General features: G+C 42.2%; 1 protein-coding gene across 1 annotated transcript in view; it reads left to right on the top strand.

Moving 5' to 3' along the window:
• The window catches only part of LONRF2 (LON peptidase N-terminal domain and ring finger 2), a 35,759-nt gene extending 26,574 nt beyond the window's left edge, over positions 1-9,185 (top strand). Inside the window, exons 6-12 of the mRNA XM_065414752.1 lie at positions 923-1,022; positions 1,403-1,517; positions 3,263-3,384; positions 4,285-4,443; positions 6,878-7,040; positions 8,509-8,658; positions 9,027-9,185. Of these exons, the coding sequence (XP_065270824.1) occupies positions 923-1,022; positions 1,403-1,517; positions 3,263-3,384; positions 4,285-4,443; positions 6,878-7,040; positions 8,509-8,658; positions 9,027-9,185 (968 nt within the window). The remainder of the gene's footprint in view (positions 1-922; positions 1,023-1,402; positions 1,518-3,262; positions 3,385-4,284; positions 4,444-6,877; positions 7,041-8,508; positions 8,659-9,026) is intronic.
• The last annotated feature ends 14,065 nt before the right edge of the window (positions 9,186-23,250 follow it).

Raw genomic sequence — 23,250 nt, 5'->3', positions numbered from 1 at the left:
ATCACCGGGGTGGGAAATGTAACCTTCCCCTACCTTCACAGTAAGGGATTTAGAGCCATTTCACACTTCAACTGTCAATTTACAGTTTACACAAGATGTGATGCCATGTTACTGTCCCCTGAATAGCCCATTTAGGGTCCTCCTATTGTTCAGGGACCCCACACTCAAGCTATAGGTTAAAGATAAACATTTTCCATGAAAACCACTAATCTATCAGCCACAAGACCCCAATGCCCTCCACCTCTTCCCTGTACTTGATACAGGCCAGAGGGTTGTGTACAGGTTGTCCCATGACAAAGCATAGTGTTGTAACTTGCATGCAAGGGGGGAAACTTAATTTTTCATGTGGCATCTAGTTAGACTCCTCCACCAGAGGGTTAGGAGGCAGAGTTGCCAATGATATTGGAACTTTTGCTTAGTACTTCTAGACTTTCTGCTGCTTAGGCTTTTTGAACTACAGTGTTAAAATTATTGGACAAAGATGCTGATCCTGCTGTGAGTTGTGCACAGATGAATGAATCTGCCTGCAGAGATCTTATTGCAGGATCAGACCTTGTAAGTGCCAGAGTAACCATTATGGAGCTTATACTGTAACAGAGCTTCTAGGTCCAAACTTGTAGAAATCTTGTCTACAGGGAGACCAGACTTGTCCACGCGGTTTTGAGGCATTTGTAAGTTTCTCAAGACCCAAGAATTTAGGAGTCTGCAGAGCTGAGGGACTTAGGCTGAACCTGTGAATTTAGTAAGGTCTCTTAGTCCAGCTCTTCTGGCTTCAGCCCTTAAACCCTCAGCCTGCTTGGTTTAGTCACAGAGCTTAATGCTCTGGGCTGTGCTTTAAGTCACTACTCTGATTCCATAATGTGTACTTACATAGTGCCTGCTTTACCTAAATGTTTGACATAGAGCTGTCTTCCTCCCTTAGATGGAGATACTGTACTTGAAAACTCTGCCACCTCTGCATTACGTGAGATACCAGCAATCCTTGTGGATGCATCTGACTTCGAGTGTTCCCTCTGCATGAGGTATGACTGCATAGAGCTGAGAGTCTTCCTAAACTTTAGACCAAATTTATTTGGTTTTGAGGGAAGGGTTGTACTGGAAGCTATTCTAACATGAACTAAAGGTTTTGTTTCATCTTTGCAAAAATGTAATGTTAACTTCACTGGAGAGGCTGAAATTATTTTTGCAACATGTCAACATAATGGATTTATTTTAAAAATGAAATCCCTTTTACATCCTAGGATAGAGACTAGATAATAAAGATGTCCTATAAGATTGACTTGCAGGGGGAAAATAGCTTTAAAAATGATAGGCTTAGTGACTCATTACTATCTGTATTGTTTGTGTGTTGGATGGAAATTATAAAGAACCAATTTTATTTTGTCCCAACTGTCTTGTTCAGGTTATTCTACGAGCCTGTTACCACTCCCTGTGGACATACGTTTTGTCTCAAATGCCTCGAGCGTTGCCTTGATCATAACCCGTATTGCCCACTCTGCAAAGAAAAGCTGTCTGAAGTAAGTTTGTATTTGTGAGGGGTTTGTTTAGAAGCTCTTATTAAGATCTTGGCATATTGTGCAAAATCTTTGCATACATACAGCTGAACAATATAGGGCCAACATAGTAATCTTGTTGTGCTCTGCCCAGACATATTCTGAATACGAACACTAGTATTTATTAAGGTGTATTAATAATCTGGAGCAGGCTGTAGGGAAGGGAAGTACTGACCAAAATTGTTCGCGTTACTTTCTCACATTGAAATTAGGCTTTTTAGTTTTTGTCTGAACAGTCTCTAACAAATATCAGAGGGGTAGCTGTGTTAGTCTGTATGCACAAAAACAACGAGGAGTCCAGTGGCACCTTAAAGACTAACAGATTTATTTGGGCATAAGTTTTTGTTTTTGTAGTCTCTAACAAAGACTGTGAAAATGCTGAAGAGGCCGTACTGTCATTGCAGTATCTCTACTGATACTGTGTTGGTGAACAAAGTACGCTTCTGGCCATTCTGGTGTAGAGAATGTATGCTCAGCTGCTGGAAATGTGATTCCCAAATATTTAGACTCTTCAGGTAGCAATAACTTGGCAGCTTTAGAGTCAAAAGGGATTATGTCCTTTACACTAAGTAAAGAGGACTAGAGGTTGGCAAAAGTGTTTTGGGCTTTTGTGGTAATGGGGGGGGGGGGGGGGGACAGAAAATATTTAGCAGAAAAATGCTGACTTGCATAGACCAAAAAATTTCTCAAGCTCCTGTCTGCTTCAGCTAGTTGTTTCAGTCAAAATGGGGAGGGGGCAGGAGGGTTAAGGGTCAGAAGAAATTCAGAAATGTCAAACCAGCTTTGTTTCAACACTTCTGAAACCTAAACGTTTTGTTTTTGTTCGTTAAATTCACCAAACTACAAGTGGTGTTGAACATTTATACCCTTTAGCCTGGTTAAAGCACCCTCCCCCCTTCTCTCCTACTGAAGCTGTTACACTTTACATACATGATTAAATATTCATTGGAGCAGGGACTGGAACCTGAGTGGTGCCTACCCTCCCAGGTGAGTGCCTTAACCACCGGGCGATAATCATTCTCATTCGCTCACTCTCTCTGGTCCAGTGAATACTTAAACACTTTACACAGAGTGGAGTAGCTTCAACAGAAGAAACTGAGAATACTCTCTGACCCTGGTGGTTGGGGCACCTACCTGGGAGTGGCGGAGACCCGGATTCAAGTACCTGTTCTAGAGTGGGGATTTGAACCTGGGTTTTCCACATTCTGGGTCAGTGCTTTAACAGCTAGGTAATAAGGGACCATCGCTATCCAAAATGTGTTTTCTTTAGATGGCCTGATACAAGTTTTTCCCAACTCTTTTGATATGCTGAACCAAACCTGAAATATTTTGGAATTTTTGAGTCAAACTGAATTGTTTTCAACTCTTTGGAACTGCCAGTGAATTGCAAATCAGTTATTCTCACAGGTCTGAAGAGTACCTATTTTTTTTATTATTATTATTATATTGTAGAGCCTATGATAAATGCACCCTTCTGGAAGTTTATGGGCACTGAAGTGAATAGTGTGTCCACTCTTGTATCCCAGAGATAATGTAACATTTTTGAAAGGGTGAGAGAGGAAGAGGAATTAGAACAACTTTACATCAGGAAGCTGCTGCATTCATTGTTTTGTCACTGCAAGCCATCTTGAGCTATCTTGCTCTTGGAATGGGGGCTAGACAGAACTGATTAAATATTAGTACTTAAACTTTAACTCTCTTCTCTATAGTTTTTGGCAAGCAGAACTTATAAAAAGACTGTCCTTACAGAAGAACTAATAGTTCGTTACTTGCCGGAAGAATTGTCAGAAAGAAAGAAAGTTTATGAAGAAGAAATGAAGGAGTTATCAAAGTAAGTTGTTTTTCGGTTGTATCTAAATGTTGTAAAATTTTATTTTGGTCCAGATTACTGAAGAAACCTTTAATTTATTTATGAAAGTAGGTTTCAAAGGTTCACTTAATCTGTTCCAATGCTGGCATGTTTGTAGTAGATAGTAATCAAGAAAAAATAGGCTTGGATGTGAGAGGTGCACAACATCAATGGAAAATATTAATTTTATTTGGCAATAAATATAGTGATTTATTTCTATGAATAAAAAACCCATAATTTAAAACTAATTAAAACATCTTCCCCGAAAGTAGGAAATGGGGGATTAGGAGTAGGAGAAGCACATGCTTATAAGTAGATGTATTGGTTGCTTTATCCATGATTACTTGTACTTGCCATATAGCTGAATTAAAAAAAAAATCACAACAGAAAAATGAAAGTATGTTACAAAACTAGAGGCTGAAAGTTAACTCTGTCCCTGAGTCCCCATTTCCACTGAATTCCTACAAACACTCAATGTCACTTTGGAATATAAGGATTGCTTTCCAGCCATGTTTAAAGTATATGTAGTGTACAGTAATATATCTTTTTGAAAATTACAGATAAAAGCTGTAGAAGACTTAGTGATGTGCAAATGAGATGCTTTTTTCCATGCACATGCTTGAGAATGTGATTGCATTTTCCAAACGTTCTCTATTAAAACCAAAGAATGGAGGTATTGGTACCTAGAGTACATTAATAGCCGGGAGAGCCCTTGGTTCTCTGGTGCCTGTGAAAGCAACACATTTTTGTTGGCCAAGAGCTTATTTTACAAGAAACAAGTCTGAGAAACCACTCTAATCAAACCTCAACTATGAGGTTTTGTGCTGAATAAATACAGTATGCGGGAGGAGACTGACTGTTCTCATATTTGTATTTTTGCAGTTTGAATGAAGATGTTCCCATCTTTGTGTGTACCATGGCCTTCCCTACCATCCCTTGCCCACTTCATGTCTTTGAACCTCGGTATCGGCTAATGATAAGAAGATGCATGGAAACTGGTACCAAACAATTCGGCATGTGCTTAGCTGATGAACTAAAAGGGTAAGGAATCTTGCTGAGAACATCCCTGTCGTGACTTTTGGAAACCAGTGGAGAGCCATAGTACTGTTGGTCTTCCGCAATGAGTTGGATCCGTTTTAGGTCTCATGCTAGCAGATACAAATGTTACTGAGTGTTTTGTTGCCAGGTTTTTATATCATCTATAAACATCCCCCTTTCTACTGAAGTTTCTAATATCTCAATGTTAGACCCAGAAAGTTGACTTATGCTCTAGCTATCCATCCAACTGCCTTTACGTATTCCTGGAAAGTGTTTCATTGTGGATATGCTTTGGAATAGTTATGTTCTATTTAACTAGAAAATAGTAATATGTCAAAAGACTGGAGTGCACATGGCATCTATTTCCTGTTACATTATGTATGACTGGTTTGGGGTCAGTAGTACCACAGAGAGCCCATTATGACAATTTCTGATCCACAGTTTGGTTCCCAGTAAAGGCTGTTGACTAAATCAAGGTGAGGGTTGCTTTTCTGTCTGTTTGTTCTGTAAGGGTATGTCTACACAAAGCTAAAAAGCCCCTGGCTGGCCTGAGTCAGCTGACTCAGGTTGTGGGGCGTGGGCTCTGGGGCTGAAACATCGCTCTGTAGATGTTCGGGACTGGGATCCTCAGGGGGTGGGGTCCCAGAGCTCGGTCCCAGCCTGAAGTCTACACAGCAATTTTTAGCCCATGAGCCTGAGTCAGCTGACTTAGACCAGCCACAGCTGTGCCATCAGTCTTTTATCCCTGTGTAGATGTACCCTAAAACAGCTTCCTGTCACCTAAGCTTTGGGTTCAGATCGGACTTTTATGAATCTCCTGGGTTAATAAAGCTGGACCATACAGTAGGTGTTTGAAGTGGAAAATTAGGCTCTTTGAATGAGAATTACGTGCTTGGTGGATGAGGACGCTAGATAGGAGCTTTGCATTTGTAGGAATCGAAGAATCCTAAAGAGGTCCTGGACGTTCTATTTCCCCTGATGGCATGGTGTAGCTGTGAGCATGTACAGCGGAATCTTACAGTGAATTGCTGATTCCTTTGAAAGAGGGAGGAAGTGGAGAATAACTGGATTCTCTGCTTTGTCCTTGGAGCATGCAGAACAGTTAGTTTCCAAAATCCTCCCCCTTCCGGGGGTTTGGCTTTATTGGTAACCTGGAAATAACACCGTGTAAACCTCAACTTAAGCTGCTTCTCAAGTGTGGCTGTTAGGATTATCTGTAAGACCACCTCTGGCTTAATTCTTTCTGGCACAGACACTCCCATCACCTTGCTATTAGAAGAGAGACAATCGCTGCTCTGAAGAGCTTACCTCCTGACTTGTACAGTGCCTGGCACAACATGGTCTCAATCTTGGTCAGTGTCCCTAGGTACTACAAATAATGTATTCACACTGGAGCTACTGGACCCACCTACCATCATGACTCAGCAGTAATTACCCTGAATTTAATGCATGATTTTAGCTCCAGTTGCCTTCTTCTAAACGGGTGTAGTGTGTAACCCAGTTACATGGAGTTTCTCTAGAACAGGAGAGGACTTTCCTGACAAAATACCTCTTCCTGGTTGCTCTTCCAGTTGCAGGTGGCACTGGCAGCTGGTGGGTGGGGAGTCTCTGGTTGGTGTCTCTTACCAGCAGAGACCAGCTGTAGTAATATCAGCAACTAAGGTTTCCTCTCCCCTGTTCTCTCCTTGCTTTCCCCTGTAAGTAATGGTGGCAACTTCTTTTCCTTCTCTTCCTTCTCCCCACCCAACCAGAAATAAGGAGAGAGGGAGAGGAGTACTAATCCCCTTGGAGTGCATCATTTATTATCTACATGGTGGCTGATAACTTGCTCCTAATCTTCTTCGAGTGCATCAGAACTTGCTTACAATGGAGTGTTAATTAACTTTGAACATCTTGTGCCAAGATTGTTTTTGCTAAAATGTCCCACCATTGTCTTCGCTATTGGAGCTGAACCAGTAGTAGCAGCAATGGGAACATTTATCAGAGGCCCAAGTGGAGTAAAAGTGTGTTGAAGCAATAAAAGACATTCTCTTCACTTGCACAGCTTCAGCATCTTCTCTAGGCACTACTATGCCTTCCTCAGCAGTGTAATAGAGCTATCTCTATAAAATAGTTGCAAAACCCTGCATAACTTGCCCCCAGCACTCAGGAACTCCCAGCATGAAATCTGCTCAATTTATTTAAAAACCTGCCCCTCCCTCCTTCCGCACAAATAATTCTAATTTTAAAAAGCTGTTGCTTTAATCATGAGAGGGGTAGACGGGGGTGTGTGTGTCTTACCAAAAGCATCCATGTGTTGGAAAATCATGGAGTTACTTTCATTTTTCCACCAATGTAACAGTGGTGAATCAGGTCCAGTATGTTTATAAGTGTCCGAACTTTTATAAACACCTGTCAGTGTGACTTCCTAATTTTCTGTGCCCTTTTATCATTTCAGGTTTGCCGATTATGGCTGCATGCTAGAGATCAGGGATGTAAAGTTTTTTCCTGATGGGCGTTCAGTTGTTGATACGGTTGGTGTTCGTCGGTTTAAGGTCTTGAACCATGGTCAACGGGATGGGTATAACACTGCGAACATTGAATATCTTGAAGATAAAAAGGTGATCTCTTGTGCATTCATGTTCACTTAAATGTTCTCTCCCTGACACATCTCAAGTTGAAGTTATTTATTTACATGGTCATAAGGCACATTTTCTTTATTTCTGAAACCATGGAATAAATTATTTTGCCCTTCTGACTGTAACTAGCTCTCTGTAGTTTAATCCTCTCTGCCAGTGGTACTTGTCGTCATAAATCTCAGGGTAGCTTTCAAACCTTTGATACTCAAAAAGATACAACCTACCATGTCCTGTTTAGATCAGGTTCTAAAGTAGCAGTTAAAAATGACACTGGTTCAAGACCCTTCTAAAGACACACATGTCTAAGTTTTATTAAAGTGCTTAAGATTCCATATTTTGCACTGATGCACAGTATCTGTTTCTAGCTCCCACAGATGATCTGACCTCGCCACACACTGAATAGAAAAGCTTTTTTTTTAAGGTAGAACCCAGAAGAGAACTTGGTACTAATATATTTTGTTACTCAAATGCTTGTGTATGCATGGCATCTAAGGAAATTTACCAATTAAAATAACTTTCTTTTCTAAAATCTGGTGATTTCTAAAATTTAGCGAAATCATGTGTTGGAATTTATTGGCCAAAACCAGAATGACCTGCATAATGGTCTAGTCTTATGCTGGATATCTCAAATGAGTGCCAGTAAAACAGTGATACCACTTCACAGTGCGCTCATTGGAGAGTTCAGGCCAGTGGATGGCATTAGAAAAGTCCAGTCAGGTCACATGGTTCTCAAGCAGACTTTCACAGCTAACTGCAAGCCTGTTAATTTCTAGGAGGCTTCTCCCAATTTGTGCTGTGCAGTTCAATTGCCAACAAGCACACAGAAAAAGAGAGAATGGGGATAAAATGTCTCTTCAAGGTTAAAGTGGTCTAATATCCCATGTTACCGCTCAGGGTCCCCACTGAGTGAAGGTGAAGTATATAGTCAAATCAGATGTTTGTGTATGTTGGCAGAAACCTTGTTAATATCATCCCCGGTACTGGGAAGTCAGTCTCACTTGTTTTGTTTCTCCCTGCCATCCTTCCACTACTCCCTTGACTTGAGAACCACTTCTACTGTATTTGAAAACAACACTACTACTTTGTAGAATCCCCTTAATGCAGAAGCCCCAGGAGGAGGGCTCCTCATTCTCAATAAGAGGAATTCCTAATCAACTGAAGACTCCAATAGCAATTCTTATGACTTGGTTGCTGAAAGGACCTAAAACTTCTGTAGGAGAGATCAAAAAACCAAACTGGCACCAGTTTAGTATGCATGAGACTTATGCACCACTTTGCTAGCTGGAGATATCCACGTTAAGTGGCATAACCATCCCTTAGTAAGGAGTAGTTGTTGCTGTTAAGCATAATTGGGTTTAAATTGGCTCCCTCTGAGGCATTTAAATTGTACAGAATATGAAATCTGATTTTGTATCCTCCTTTTTTTTTTTTTTTTTTTTTTCTTGGTAAGGCGGAGGGAGCAGAGTATGAAGAACTTGTCCGTCTTCATGATTCGGTTTATGATCAAGCTGTTGCCTGGTTTACTTCCCTTAAAGACAACATGAAAGCACAAATTCTCAATCATTTCGGATCAATGCCAGGAAAAGAATCGGAGCCACAGGTAAATATTTCCTAAACATGCACTACTGCCATAGATCTATGGATCTCCCAGACAAATATCTGATAGAAGGATCTGTTGTGTCTCATACATATCAAGCTTATTAATGATTACCCAGTTCTGGTTCACTAGAATCAAGGTTGGAAAAACTTTGCCAACTACTCCCTGTGGTTTTGGCTTTTGAAGATGTCATTGCTACTTAATTGCACAAAGAGGAAACATTTGAAGTTGGTGTAGAGCTCAAGAAACCCCCAATATATAGATGGGCATTAGTTGTATCTACTAAAATAGAGGAAAAATGGGAGGGAAGATTGCTAACACTAACTTGTAATCTGTAAACACTTATATATTTTTTTTTTTTTCTCTTGCAGAGTAACCCCAGTGGCCCAGCCTGGTACTGGTGGCTATTGGCAGTGTTGCCATTAGAAAACAGGGCTCAGCTGGCCATACTTGCTATGACTTCCCTTAAAGATCGTCTTATTGCCATCAGACGTGTATTAATATTTGTAACACGCAAGAGACCCAGATGACATGGACTTAGCTGTGAACAGGCACTGACTGTATGTTGGTAGATAGGTTTTTAAAAACCGTCATGCAGAGATGAACAGTTCTTTCTGGTTGTGTCTGACATTCGCTATTCTGGATGTTCACCAAACTTTGCACTCTACTCTGTAATTAATAAGCACTCTGTGCCTGTCGTCCTAGTGAAATCTGAGCCCCTATGAAGTTGTGCTACAATTACAATGTAGTTGGTAGTTGTGGATAACTACTTTGAAGTACTATTCCTAATCAAGAGTTGATGTTTCTAGCCTGTGAGAGACTGAGTTTTATGTACTAGAACACCACAAATGGCCTATGTGCAGTTTGGATTTACACTTTGCAAGAATTATTTTCCCTTCAATGGATCAGACTGAAGATGGACTTATTACAATTTTCCTGAGATGGTCAGCAGAAGGGAAACCAAACTTTCCTGTGGATAAAGAATGCACAAAGTGCATAGCTGACAGGATGTTCTCTTAATGAGTTGGTAGATTCTCTCTGCACTTTGATCTACTTGTTCAAGAAATATTGGTCTATAAAACAATTTTCAAGATTAAGGTTTTGGAGGTTGTCCAGGAGCGTAGTATTTACATGGTCACGGCTGTGTGTCGGAAAGAGTAGTAGCTACTGAACAGCAATTTGGTAGTCTTAAGTAATCCCTTGTGTTGTGATTTGCATGTTGTAGTGGAATGAGTATATCAAATGTCAAAAGTGTGCATTTATTTTTATAAAATCAAAGTAATCCCAGCTGGTCTGTTATCACTAAACACAAACCAAACAAATTCTCTAAAACATGAAACTAGTCAAAGGCTGTTGTGAAATAGCTATTTCACTCCAAATTCTGGGAAAGCATGCTGTAGTACTCAGCTGATGTGTGTTCTTAAAGTAAACTTGGCTAGGATAAGCATTGGGGAAGATTCCATTTCCCTTCCCACCTTCAAATGATGTGCCAAGCTAATGTTACATTAGAACAATATTTGTTAGAACTTTGTGTTTAAAAGTTAGTGTTATGTTTTATATCATAAGTGCTGCACATGGTTAGAACCTTGGTCTGTGATGACATCCATAGAAGGAGGTCCAAACTAAACACTAACAAAAGGCAAGTCTTAATGCAAGCTTAAGTCAGGCGTCCTTTTCATTTGTTTGTCTTGGCTTTTAATATATTGGTTTTGTTAATATCTTTCTTTGATAGCTATTGAATATGTTGCTGGTTAGTCAAACTACTTAGTTTTCTAAATAGCCACTGAAATAATGAACAGTGTTACTAATTTAATTGTGTAGCTTCCTATAAGTAGAAGTAATTTTACCAACATGAAAAGTTAGCCAGAATCTGTGCGCTCGAAGTATAGCGAGATGCTTTTAGAGACACTTGTTCATGTGCAACACTCTGGTATGATAAAAATGGTGTCTTATCTACATGTTTAAAGTGCCTAGTTTTTAGTTTGCTTTGAATCTTTTTTTGTTTTGTTTTTGTCCATGAAGATGTATATTAAAAATTTGCACATGAGTTCTAGAAGAAAACTGCATAAACAAATGCATTAACATGTATTGACTGCTTTCTTGGATACTGTAATTACAACTTTTGTGGTCTGGGAAACTAAAGTATCTAGTACAGTGGGTTTCAAACTTTTTTCATTTGAGGTCACTTACAAAAAACTTCAAATGGAGGTGTGGACCCCTTTGGAAAGCTTAGACACAGTCTATGCATCTGCAGGGGTCCATGTACCACAGGTTGAAAACCAGTGATCTAGTTAACTTTTCTTTCAGCAAACCTTTACCAGAAATGGTTTCTGTAACCTGCTCTGAATGTACTGTAATTGCCTCTACCTTGAACGCGCCTTTTCTAGTTAAATAGTGATTTGTAATTTATCCTTTGAATTGTGAAGTGCATAACTTACAACCAATGATGTCGTAATCTCCACAATAGCCTTGCTGCAAGTTCTGCTACCGTCATAAGAGTACTAAAAGTAAAAGCTGTATGAGATTCCCGAGAGGGTTGAGAAGGCATCCGAGCCCCAAAGCTGCAAACAAAACAGCTTGAAGTCTTTTGGGGCACTTCCCCCTCCATCCATGCATTAGTAACTCTCATACTTCACCCCAGTGTTTTTCCAGTTAACCCATTTTAGACTACCAGCACTTTAGGTAGTTCACCTTCAGAGTTTGGCAACCCAACTCATTTTCAGTTGGGAAAATGAATTCTCTTTGTGAACTTTCACATCGTTTTTTGTTCTGTATGCCACTCTTGTCATCATTGTCCTTGCTGTCTTTGTCTTACTCGTCCATGTCTCTCTCCTTGTCCGTTCATGCATTGAGTTTTAATGTTTTGGCTGCAAAGGGACATAGGCAGAATCATACAATCCTAGACCTTGCACCTGCACAGTGTTACATATGAGCTTAACCTTACACAGATATGCCTCCTTTTAGAATTGAAATGTTAGTTGCTGTCTCCTGGATTCTAATTACTGAAGGCAATGTGAATTTCTCCTCTTTGCAAAAGCCAGTGATTTAAGATGTCTGTCCTTTAGTGTCACTTTTAAAAGTGACACTACAAAACAAAAAGTGTTACCTTTAATACATTATGGAACAGCAATAAAGAAGACGTAAGATTGTCTAGCTTTTTTGCATTAAATTACATTACAGTCTAAGGATGCCAGGATAACTAATGAAATGTCATCACTTGAGGGAAAGCTGAGCGACAGAATTTTTGGTGAGTTTTTAACTATTTCTAGCACAATGGGATCCTGGTCCATGACTGGGGCTCCTGGTGTTATGTTAATACAAATAATTAATATTTGTTTTTAAACACTTAAGTGACTAACATTTTGGATAAATAATATGAAATAGTCAGTATCTGTATGCAAATGTTAAACTAACAACCCAAACTCACAGTTTCTTCCAAAACCTCAAATACTGGATCATATAGCAAAGCTAAAGAGAAACCCTGTTCATGGGCACATAGTCTCTAGGGGTAGAGTGCATGCTTTATTCCTACCAAGTTCTCCTGTCGTGGTTTGTGCAGCAGTAAATAGATGGAGGAACAAGTTGCCTCTTCTCTGGATTAGAGGCAAATGTCCATCTTGCAGCTATCTTACATCTTTACTTAGTTCTGGTCTCCATGGTACAGTATTGAAACCGTGAGCTAAGCAGCTGGAAAAAGAAAGGGGGGAGGGATAGCTCAGTGGTTTGAGCATTGGCCTGCTAAACCCAGGGTTGTAAATTCAATCCTTGAGGGGGCCATTTAAGGATCTGGGGCAAAAATCTGTCTGGGGATTGGTCCTGCTTTGAGCAGTGGGTTGGACTAGATGACCTCCTGAGGTCCCTTCCAACCTTGACATTCTATGGTTCTATGAAAAGACAGGTGTTTCGCTGCCCTTTAACACACTACATTTTTCATACTTATTTCCTAGCTTGGGCAATGTGGTAGGAAAGTCTCCACTTTGGAGAGATCCTTTATACATCATAAAGAAACAAAAATGTCCAAATCTATTTTTTTTTTCCCCTTGTGAGTCACCTGTAAGACTTCACAAAATATTTTGTAGCTTCACCTTTCAAGAAGCTTGTAAATTGTGCCATCAAGGCCTTTGTTATCTACTGTATTTTAACATGTCCAGTCTGTGTTTCATTTAATCGATTGCTTTGGACTTCTAACATGCTGATGATCAGTTCAGTTTCTTACTGCTTCCCTTTCTCATGCTCCAGTCCATTTTGAAACTGAAATATAAAGCTATTGTTCAAAAAGCTGTACACTCGGTTCATATTACCTTTCACACTGGTGGAATTGGTATTTGGTAGCGCCTTAAATTTGCAGTTGTGAAATGATTGTATCAATAACAAAATCTCATCTGGGGCTTGTGACCAGATTAAAACAAGTATGTGTAATGTAGATAAACTTGAAACAATTTTTTTACTGTTTTAAAGCTAGTTATGAAACTGTATGTACATATGTATAAATATAAATTAAACCGCCATTTTGTATTTAGTAAATTCAGGACAAGTCCATGTTCTAACCACATTTGGTACTTGTTGCATAAGCAAAGCCAAACTTTTTTTAAAAATTGCAATGTTCATTTCATGTATATTTGCAATGTTCATGGGAAATGTATTTAATTTATGTGACATTTTGAATAAACAGATCACATTTAGCAGTGTCTTTTTTAACAAAAACCCATCCTATGTGAAATGTTAAGGTTACTTGGAAGTGTGCATGTGTGTATCTATTGCTGTTAGTTTGGATTTAGGGCTGTAGGCCCTTGTAATCAGTTTCCGTTAGCACTTCTTGTAATTTTAAACACCTTAATTGTCTGTAAATCTGTCTTGGGGCAGACCACTCAGACAACACATGCGTGTTTTCCCAAGAATGCTTCTTTAACATGATGTGGAGTAGGGGTTGGAATTTTTATTTAGTTGGGGTCCACAAACTGTTAAGTCTGAAGCTCTTTGTAAGAGGTCCTGGTGATTATAGATCACAAGTGAAAGAGGATGGTGGGAGAATGTATTACACTTCCTGTATCAAAAGGTACTCTCGGGTTTCCTTTTTTCTCTTCCTCTTTGTAGTCTTTTCTGGCACTTAAGCACCTCTTTTCCCAGTTTGATCCCTCATGAGATCCGCTTTAAAGTGGTAGGAGTCTATCTCACTCTTCAGTAGCTATGACTAAGGCTATGTTTTAGTCATGGGTATTTTTAGTAAAAGTCATGGGCAGTAAGCAAAAATTCACGGCCCGTGACCTGTGCATGACTTGTACTATATACCCCTAACTAAAAGTTGGGTGGTCTGGGGCCAGCCCAAGGGTGCCGTGGGTGGTAGAGGGGGCGGGGGACCCCCGCTTCTGTTGGAGAGGGGGGCTGGCAGGCTCCCTGCATGGCTCCCTGGAAGCAGCAACATGTCCTTCTGCTCTTAGGCAGAGGCATGCTGCCCCCACCCCAAGTTCCAGCTCCACAGCTCCCATTGGCCAGGAACCATGGCCAGTGGGCGATGTGGGGGTGGCGCCTGCAGGGGGAGGCAGCACGCACAGCCACCTGGCCACGCCTCCGCTTAGGAGCCAAGGGACATATTGCCGCTTCCATGGAGCCCCCCACCAAGGTAAGTGCTGCCTGGAGCCCTCACCCCCTCCCGCACCCCAACCCCCTGTCTCAGCCCAGAGCCCCCTCCCACACTCACTCCTGCTGGGGTGGGGGCACGGTGGCCCAAACCTGCCCCAGCAGCAGCTGGCCCAGGGGCTTCCTGAGCTGCTCAGGCGGCCCCCAGGTCAGCTGCACCGGCCGCTGCAGAAATCACAAAGGTCCCGGAAAGTCACGGAATCCGTGACCTCCATGACAGACTCGCAGCCTCAGCTAGAAAGTCCTCTCCTTTCTAAAGAGAGGCTAAACCAGAAGCTTTCTAAGATGGACTCTCTACTAAGTATCAGAGGGGTAGCCATGTTAGTCTGTATCCACAAAAACAAGGAGGAGTCTGGTGGCACCTTAAAGACGAACAGATTTATTTGGGTAATTCGTGGGTAAAAACGCCACTTCAGAGGCATGGAGTGAAAATTACAGATACAGGCATAAATATATATTGGCACATGTAAAGTAACGTGTATATATTTATGCCTGTATCTGTAATTTTCACTCCATGCCTCTGAAGAAGTGGGTTTTTTACCCACAAAAGCTTATGCCCAAATACATTTTAGTCCAATGGCACCTTAAAGACTATCTACTGTTCCTTTTTTCTTTTTTTTCCATCCCAGGTTCTCTGAAACCTTCCTAGTGTCTTGAGCATCCTTTTGTTTGTTTCTTTTATTTATTTACTTTCCCCCCCTCTCAACTGCATCTTGTCAGCATACAAGTGTAATGTAGTTCCTTTCTTGGCCAGTCAATGCCATTACTGAGGCATCTGGATGAGATGCTGAAAACTAATGTAGCTGAGGCACTTTCCACTGTCATGTCATGGCACCCCTGAAGTACTTCAGGAACTTGTCCTAGAGTGAGTAATTAGGTCAGAGACCTATGGTTTGGGGTTAAGAAAATTTAAACCAGTCCCAATGACCATTTTAAAGGAGGCCAAACTCAAGGCTAAAATAGCCAATTAGAGTCAATTGGACAGCAGTTGTCTCTGTTCAGAAGCTCTATTTAGTGTACAGTAAGGCTAGAATTTTTTGAGACCTCTGCCATTCTTGGTGGATAGTGTGCTGTGGTCTAGGCATTGCCAGTCATTCTTACACCATGCTACCAAGAAAAATGGAAGGCTGCTCCCTGAGATCTGGGCCTAAAATAAACTTATTTCTGTCTTGGCCAGGTTTGTCAGTGGAGAAGTAGGTAGCTGAATTGTCATTTCCCCCTCACCCCTGCTAGAAGCCTAGGAAATAATCTAGAGTTGGAAGCCAAACAAAATGGCTAAGGAGTGAAAGGCATCAGATAGCTGACACAGGGTAGACTCCCCCAAGTGCAGGCTAAGTAGAAAGAGCTGGACCTATAAAAAGGTGGAGGAAACTTCTGAGGATCTGATACTTTCACTGTGGTATCTGATAGCATGGGAGTCAGTGCAGCATATGCCTGCAGATAGAGCAGCTGCTGAGCGCGAGAGAAGAGGGGATTTTGGATGAGGTGCGATGGAACAGTTGGAAATGAGATGCAGATGACAGGAGCCTATCACTGCAGAGAATATGTAAAGGAATCTGTGTGACTACAGAAACTGTCTGTTTCAGTGAGAGGAAGAGGCTGGGGTGAGCAAGAGAGAAAGTAATTGCGTTATTTGTATTCTAAATAAGTGTCTCAAGGCCCTGAGGTGAGTGGGGTCCGGTTGTGTAAGGCACTAGACAGAATCTAAATAAACAAGACTGACGAAGGGTTGGTGTGGACATGGACGCATGGAGCAGTGAGCTGACTCACCCAAGGGGTCTCAGCAGGTTAGTGGCAGAGCCGAGAATAAACTCGGGCCTTCTGGTGCCAGCCCACCAGCCTTTAACTGTTGCCAGCGTGTGGGGCGCTCACTGCAGAGAGCAAGGGGACAGCAGGTAGTGAATGGGAACAGAAGGCAAGATCCTGTGCCATGAAGTCAATGGGTTTTGCTGTTTACTACAATGGGATTGAGCCAAAAGATAACCGATACAGAGCCTTGGGGAGAGGGCAAGAGTTGTGGCATCTGGGAAAGGACAAGATTCAGACACGTTGCCAGCTACGGAGAAGGAAGTAACAGTGAGAGATTTGTGAATGGGAAGAGGCAGTGCTGATGGGGTGGGAGGATAGTAAAGAACATGAGACCAGAAGAAAAGGGGGAGTTAGAGATGAATACATAAAATAAAAAGTGGGAGGCAATGGAGCAGGGATAAGGATGGAAGCTACATAGTTACCTTCTTTGAGTAGATTAGTTGTGAATAACTTCTCTCAATGGCAGCGCTTTTACATTCATGGAACAATTTCTTTGTACAGTTTTAACAGCTTGGGTGTGGCTTTTTTTCATTGGACTTATTCTGTGTGTGTGGATTGTGTTATCTCTAAATCAAAACTCACTCTCTTAGAGGATGGTCTGGCATTTTGCTCTCTGAATGAGCTTGATAAATGAAACTTGAATACATTATAGAGGGGGAAATAACTTCATATTTAAATGCGACTCATTCTTCATTTGTTCAGATGCATTGCAACATCTTCCTATCGGAGCTACATTGTCTGAGCCCCCAATGAGAGGCTGGGGGCCAAGAGCCAATGCAGTGGAGATGGTTTTATATGTCCTGGGAGAGCTTTGGGTTTTGGAGGCAAACCGTGTATTCATTCCAGAGAGGAGCAATGTATCACCACCATAGAATGAGTTGGAGGAAACCAATCAAGGCAAGGGAATCTCAGACCACCTTCTCTCTAGTTTTCCATGGAACTGTGCAGCGTCTTTCCAGGGGAAGAAATGCCATTTTTATTTACTTGATGCATCTGAGGTTTCTGAAAAGTCTAAATTAGCTAAAGGGGCTAGCATGCACACAAAGTACCCAACTTTTCATCTAAATTCTACTCAGGTTTTTCAGTATTTAGTATTCATCCACATTTGCAGATTAATGTTGCTTGCCACGAGTAGGCAAGCCATTGGTTTATACCATGTCAGTGAACTGCAGGAGTGTCGCTTCATTCAATCTTAAGTGAGGTGGAATAGTTCAAGAAGGCATGGTACCTGGAGTGCAATTAAAACAAAAAAGGTAGAAAATATTGCAAACTGGCAGCCATAGCTTTTTTGTTTGTTTTTTGTGACACTACCATTAAGGACACCTAAACATTTTTTTTTTAAACTTAATATTCAAGCTCACATTAAGCATAGACAAGACGAGACACTGAGGTGAATAGATGACGCGTGGGGAATATGTGGGGTCACATGCCCCCCCAGATTTCTGCTTGGCCTGCCAGGATCAGGGGGAGGGGCTCCGTCCTGCTGCTGTGCCTGCCCCCTGGCATGTTCAGCCCCTGTCCCTGGCAGTCGGGCCTGGGCGGAGACCAGAAGGGGAGGGACCCGCCGCTCCGGGTTGCTGTTCTGTGGCAGACCGCTCCCTGCCTGGGCCTGGTTGCTGGGGACAGGGGCCGAGCAAGCCGGAGTCCCCTCCCTACATTTCTGGTTCACTGGGTCCCTGTCCCTGGCAGCCGGGCCCAGGCAGGGGGGCTCCCTAGCCGGGCTCTGTTTCTCAGGCAGCTCTTGCACTGCACAGAGCAGTGACCTGGAGCAGCCAGCTTCAGCTGGTGTGAGAAGCAGCTTCCTTCTGCTCCTGCCCATGCCCGCATGCCAGGGACAGGCGCCCACCATGTCGGGGGGTGGGGAGACAGCAGGAGAAGGACAGAGCCCATCCCCCTCACAGGTAATTCTGATGGGGCGGAGAGAGTGCGGTGGCCCTGGGATGAGCGTGGAGGGGTCACTGGGCAGAGGAGATGTGGGGTGGTCACCTGTCCTCCCCTTTAGAGTGTTTCCCTCAACCCCCCTCCTTCACCCCCCCACCCCCGTATCAGGAGACATGAGTTGTCTATGCTGAGGTGTGATTCTGTACAATATCTGTAGGAATTGCCATAGAGGTCTGTCTGGTCCAGTATCCTGTCTCTGACAGTGGCTTCTACCAGATGCTTCGGAGGAAGGTTGAAGAAACCTTCAAGTGGGCAATCTGCATAACAGGACCTTTTGAACCCCTCAATTAGCAGTTGGTTTGTGCCCAGAAAAATGAGCATTTCTTGCCCTTGCAAAATTCTGGTGTGTGTTTTAGTTTTTAAATCCTGATTGTTGAAACTCTGGATGTTCCTGTCAATCATCATAAAAATATCCAATCCTTTCCTGAAGCCTGCAAGGCTTGTGGCCTCACTGACATCACATGGCCATGAGTTCTGCAAGTTAATTGTACTGAATAAAACGACCAGCATTAAATCTGCTGCCTTTTGAGTATCTTGGAGTCTCCATTTTGTTCTTGTTTTAGGAGAAGATAAATAGAAATGCCTGCTCTACCTCTCTGTACCATTCAATATCCTGTAAACCATTATCATATCCCCTCTTATTTATCAGGTATTTCACTCTTGTCACCAACAATTCTTTCTATTGCTCTACTTTTTGTTGCCTGTCTCTGAATTCCTTTTTTTAGATGGAATACTGTGATCAGTCTAAATGAGGTCATTCCACTGATTTATATAATAGCATTATAATACTTTCAATCCTGTTAGAATGCATTAAGAACATTAGGGGGTTTTTTGGTGGGTTTTTTTTCTTGACTGCTGCTGGACTGGATTTATTTGAATTTCTGGCCTTTTGCTGGCACCCTCTATCTTTTAGTGGTAGCTCCTTTGCGACGCCATTGCCTTCCGGGCCATCAGGCAAGTAATTTTTGTTAACAGTGCTGGTAAGTGATCCTTTGTGTGTGTGTGGCCCCTTTCGAATGTCATCCGCCTCCATGGGCTACTTTTAATGTAGGAAGTTTTGAGTTTTTACAAGCAATAACAATGCTGCCTTAGAGAGGGGAGAATGTGTGCCAAGACAGATACAGTTGAGGTACTTCTGGTTATAAGAGGTCTTATGTAAATTCCTTTGTTTCATTGGTAGCCTGAATTTAAAACAAAAACCTAGCTGCCTGTATACTTTCAACTGCTTCTTTCAGTTAATATCTGCTTGGAGTTGCATTTTTTTTTATAAGTGCTTAGTGTTGGAAAGCCTGACTACTGGCACCAAGGGGTTAAATATTTCTTAATACTAGCATGAGTCATTTGTCCCTGCTTTGCGAGTCAGTCTGCTTGCCCTCACGTATTAGATTGGAGTAGTTCCTGGAACAGGAGCTCCCTGCTCGTGTCTGACATGCACAGCTCAGGGAGAAATGAAGAAACAGCTACTGCAAATAAAAACACGTAGGGGCCCTCTGCTTGTAAAAAAGAAACAGGGACACAGGCTTACTCATTCAGGATTATCTCAGGACAGCTTGTTCCCTTGCACTTTTTTGGAGGGTTCTAGGTATGTTGTACCTATGAGTGTTAAAGGTCAGGTATGGTTAGGTACTACACCTCTACCTCGATATAACGCTGTCCTCGGGAGCCAAAAAATCTTATCGCGTTATAGGTGAAACCGCATTATATTGAACTTGCTTTGATCCACCGGAGTGCGCAGCCCCGCCCCGCCCTGGAGCGCTGCTTTACCGCGTTATATCCGAATTTGTGTTATATCGGGTCGCGTTATATCGAGGTAGCGGTGTATATTGACAGACAGTATAGAAAAGGAGAGAGGAGGAGGAGGAGCAGCAGGCAGTCCATATACAAGTCAATGTGCAAGGTTTTACAGTTGTCCTAGTTTGATCTCCCCATGTCAATTATGAAGTGTGTTTAAAAAGAGAACCAGATGTGGAATAGAGCAGAATCAATGGTGGGAAATTATCTATTTCTAGTCCCTGCTAGGGAGGTGGCTACAGTACAGACACTGCTCAGATCAAACGCTGAGTTAATAGGCAGCAGGTTTAAAACAAACAAAGTATTTTTTCACACAACGCACAGTCAATCTGTGGAACTCCTTGCCAGAGGATGTTGTGAAGGCCAACACTATAACAGGGTTCAAAAAAGAACTAGATAAATTCATGGAGAATAGGTCCATCAATGGCTATTAGCCAGGATGGGCAGGGATGGTGTCCCTAGCCTCTGTTTGCCAGAAGCTGGGAATGGGTGATGGGGGATGGATCACTTGATGATTACCTGTTCTGGTCATTCCCTCTGGGTCACCTGGCATTGGCCACTGTCGGAAGACAGGATATTGGGCTAGATGGACCTGTGGTCTGACCCATTATGGCTGTTCTTAGTTCCTTTACTCTTTTAGATCATAATGGAAAGGTGGTAGCTGAGAATGATCAGCTCTCAACCGCTGGAGGTAGGAAATGCATTTACACCAGTAGAGAACTATTTACTGCAGTGACCAGTAGCAGCCTTTCCCTTAGTCACTACAGCTATGCATAAGCATTAGTGCCATTTTGTCCAAAGAAACTTTGGAAAGGTCTCTGACACACCCAAGCCCCCTTCACCACAACCTCCCTCATTCAAGCTTGGCTCCATGCCCATTCCCACCTGCCTGCTTCTTCAGCTCTCTTTCCCCATGGCTTCAAAATCTTTACTGCTGCCAGCTCCAGACTCTTGCCAATTACCCCCTTCTTGGAGTTAAATTCCCTACTGCTCCTACAGATACTGTTGGTGTGTGCCAGTGCGAGAGATGTTTGTGGACGTGGGAGAGAGAACGAACAGAGACTCTTAATATTTGTCTGACTTTTTTGGAATCCATTCTGATACTACAGTCCTGAGTGCAGTAGAAAAACATAGATAGAAAGCTTGTCATAACTACAGCTGATCACACTATTCTGTCGGATAACATTTTTCAGTGAAGAATAGTGTTTTACGGAAATGAAAATTTCTGCAGAAAATTTGTGTGGGTGGGTTTTAGGGGTCCCCCCTTATTCTTCTCCCCACCTCCTTCCCCCTTTTCTCTTCTGTAGACAAAAGATGGAAAAGGAGAGAAGGGGGAGGGAAACAATCATATTTTCCCAAACATTTTAGCAAAAAATTGTTTTCTACCAGCTCAAATCATAATTAACAGCCGCCCTGCTGGGATGGAGGTCACTTTCACTCCTTTCAAGAGAAGGAAGGGGCAGAGATGAAAGAATTAAAATCTTTGGATTCAGGATGGTGTGAAGTGCTTTGAGGGGAATCAGTGAAGCTTCTGTATTGCTCTCAATTACATGCATCTAATTTTATCCAAACTTACAATCTTATATATGCAAGCAGTGTCTGAATGAGCTCTCCCCTGACATCTAGTGATGAGCTGAGGGAAAAAACCTCAGGAGTAGACCGTGTTTGCACAGACATGCTACTCTGCCTAGGTGCATAGCATGATGGAGTTGTTTTGCCGAAATGATCACGTTTGGCTGGTATTGGGTTACAAATCACTATCTAGAGGACAGCGGCAATACCAGGAGAGATGAGCTGGAGTGCCGATGAGAAGCGCAGTTGGGAATGTAACTGAAATACTGCCCTGATGGATTGTATTCTGTAATGGACAACCTACCCTAATTTCTCAAATACTGAGGGACAATCTACACTCATTCCTATATTTGCTTTCTACAACCAACTCTCTGTATAACTTTTCATGAGTGATGTACCCACTTATTCGGATTCTAATATCTAAACTGTATCATTAAATTTATCTACATTTGGGTTATTGCTGATTATGCACTATATGTATCTTATGACTTTATCCACAAATACAAAGTTTGTTTTAAATCTAAGTACTATACCCAGATGTACAGACACTCTCTTCTTAACCTGTATATTATATAATCTTTTAACATTACCCCTGGATTCAATTTTATTAGAGCTAATGAAATGTTATCCTTATTGTATGAGTAAGCACAGTTCTGCTGCCCTTTAGCTTGCCCTGAGTGAAGGGGTCACCCTAAACTGAACTGCACTCACTAAGCAGGGGTGGGGATACCAAATCCCAGTGAAGAAGAGAGAGAGACTGGGGAGAGGGGTTCCTTCCTGATGGTGCGGATTCTGCCAAAGAAATCCTAGACACCATTTGACCCTCCCTCTCCACTGTTTAAAGACAGCTGATTAGACTCAATTGAAAGTTCTTGTTTTGTTCAGTGATCACTCGAGTTGAAATTGCTGATAACCAAATGCTGAGCCTTAGACCTGGTGTGGGACAGTGTTGCAGAGAAAGAGGCTGCACAACCTGTATTAACAGCGAGGTTCCCCACTACCTGCTGAAATCACTGAGAGCTGGGTTAAGTGGTGGAACCTCACAATGTGATGTCGCAACAGGGAGACAGCGGTAGCAGGGGCTGGCAGCAGCAGCCAATGGCGGCGATGGTGGAAGAGTGAACAGCAGCAAGTGTGAGCCAGTTGTGATGGCGCAGCAGCTGAGGTGTTGCTCAACACTCCCCTCATCCCCCTCCACCCCAGGGTAGGAGGTGAATTCACATGAACACACCTCTGAACTCTGGGTCTTTATTGACTAAGAACAGCAACTGGGAGTGGGGTGTTAGAGGAACATTTATTTGTTTGGCCTTTCACACCCCAAGGTGAGAAACTGAGGCAAAGGTCACTGCCCAGCATACTCTGGGATGGGTGTTTTGCTCATGGTCATATGCTATTGAATTGTGCCTGTGGTGTTTTCCCCAATTAATTCTGGGATCCTTCACCCTTTTTGTTAAATCTTTTCTTTGCTATACACAGACTCAGTGCTTGGAAAAGGGGAAGTATTGCCTCTTAGAGGTGTCTGGGGTGGTGGTTAATTTTCCCAGATTACTGGTTGAGGTCTTGAACTGGTTCTGTTTTGTATTGTTAAGAGGAACCCCTAGATATTGAACTCTGCCCTCATTTCTGCTGACTCCACCTGGTAGAAGGATTATGTACAAAACCACCTTTTATTAATTCACTCCAGAGCCAACAATCAGGTTTTGCTAACTTGTAGGTAAGGTCAAGATTCTGTATCTCAGTCTTCATTTGTATATAAACTGGAGTACTAACATTTATTCATTCTACTAAGCCTTTGTTTGGGTTACTGTGGGTTACCTATCACCTCTTGCAGAATGTTATTTAACA

Source organism: Emys orbicularis, chromosome 1, assembly GCF_028017835.1.
Source record: "Emys orbicularis isolate rEmyOrb1 chromosome 1, rEmyOrb1.hap1, whole genome shotgun sequence".
In the NCBI taxonomy this organism is placed as follows: domain Eukaryota; kingdom Metazoa; phylum Chordata; order Testudines; family Emydidae; genus Emys; species Emys orbicularis.
This window is presented reverse-complemented; position numbering and strand designations above follow the sequence as displayed.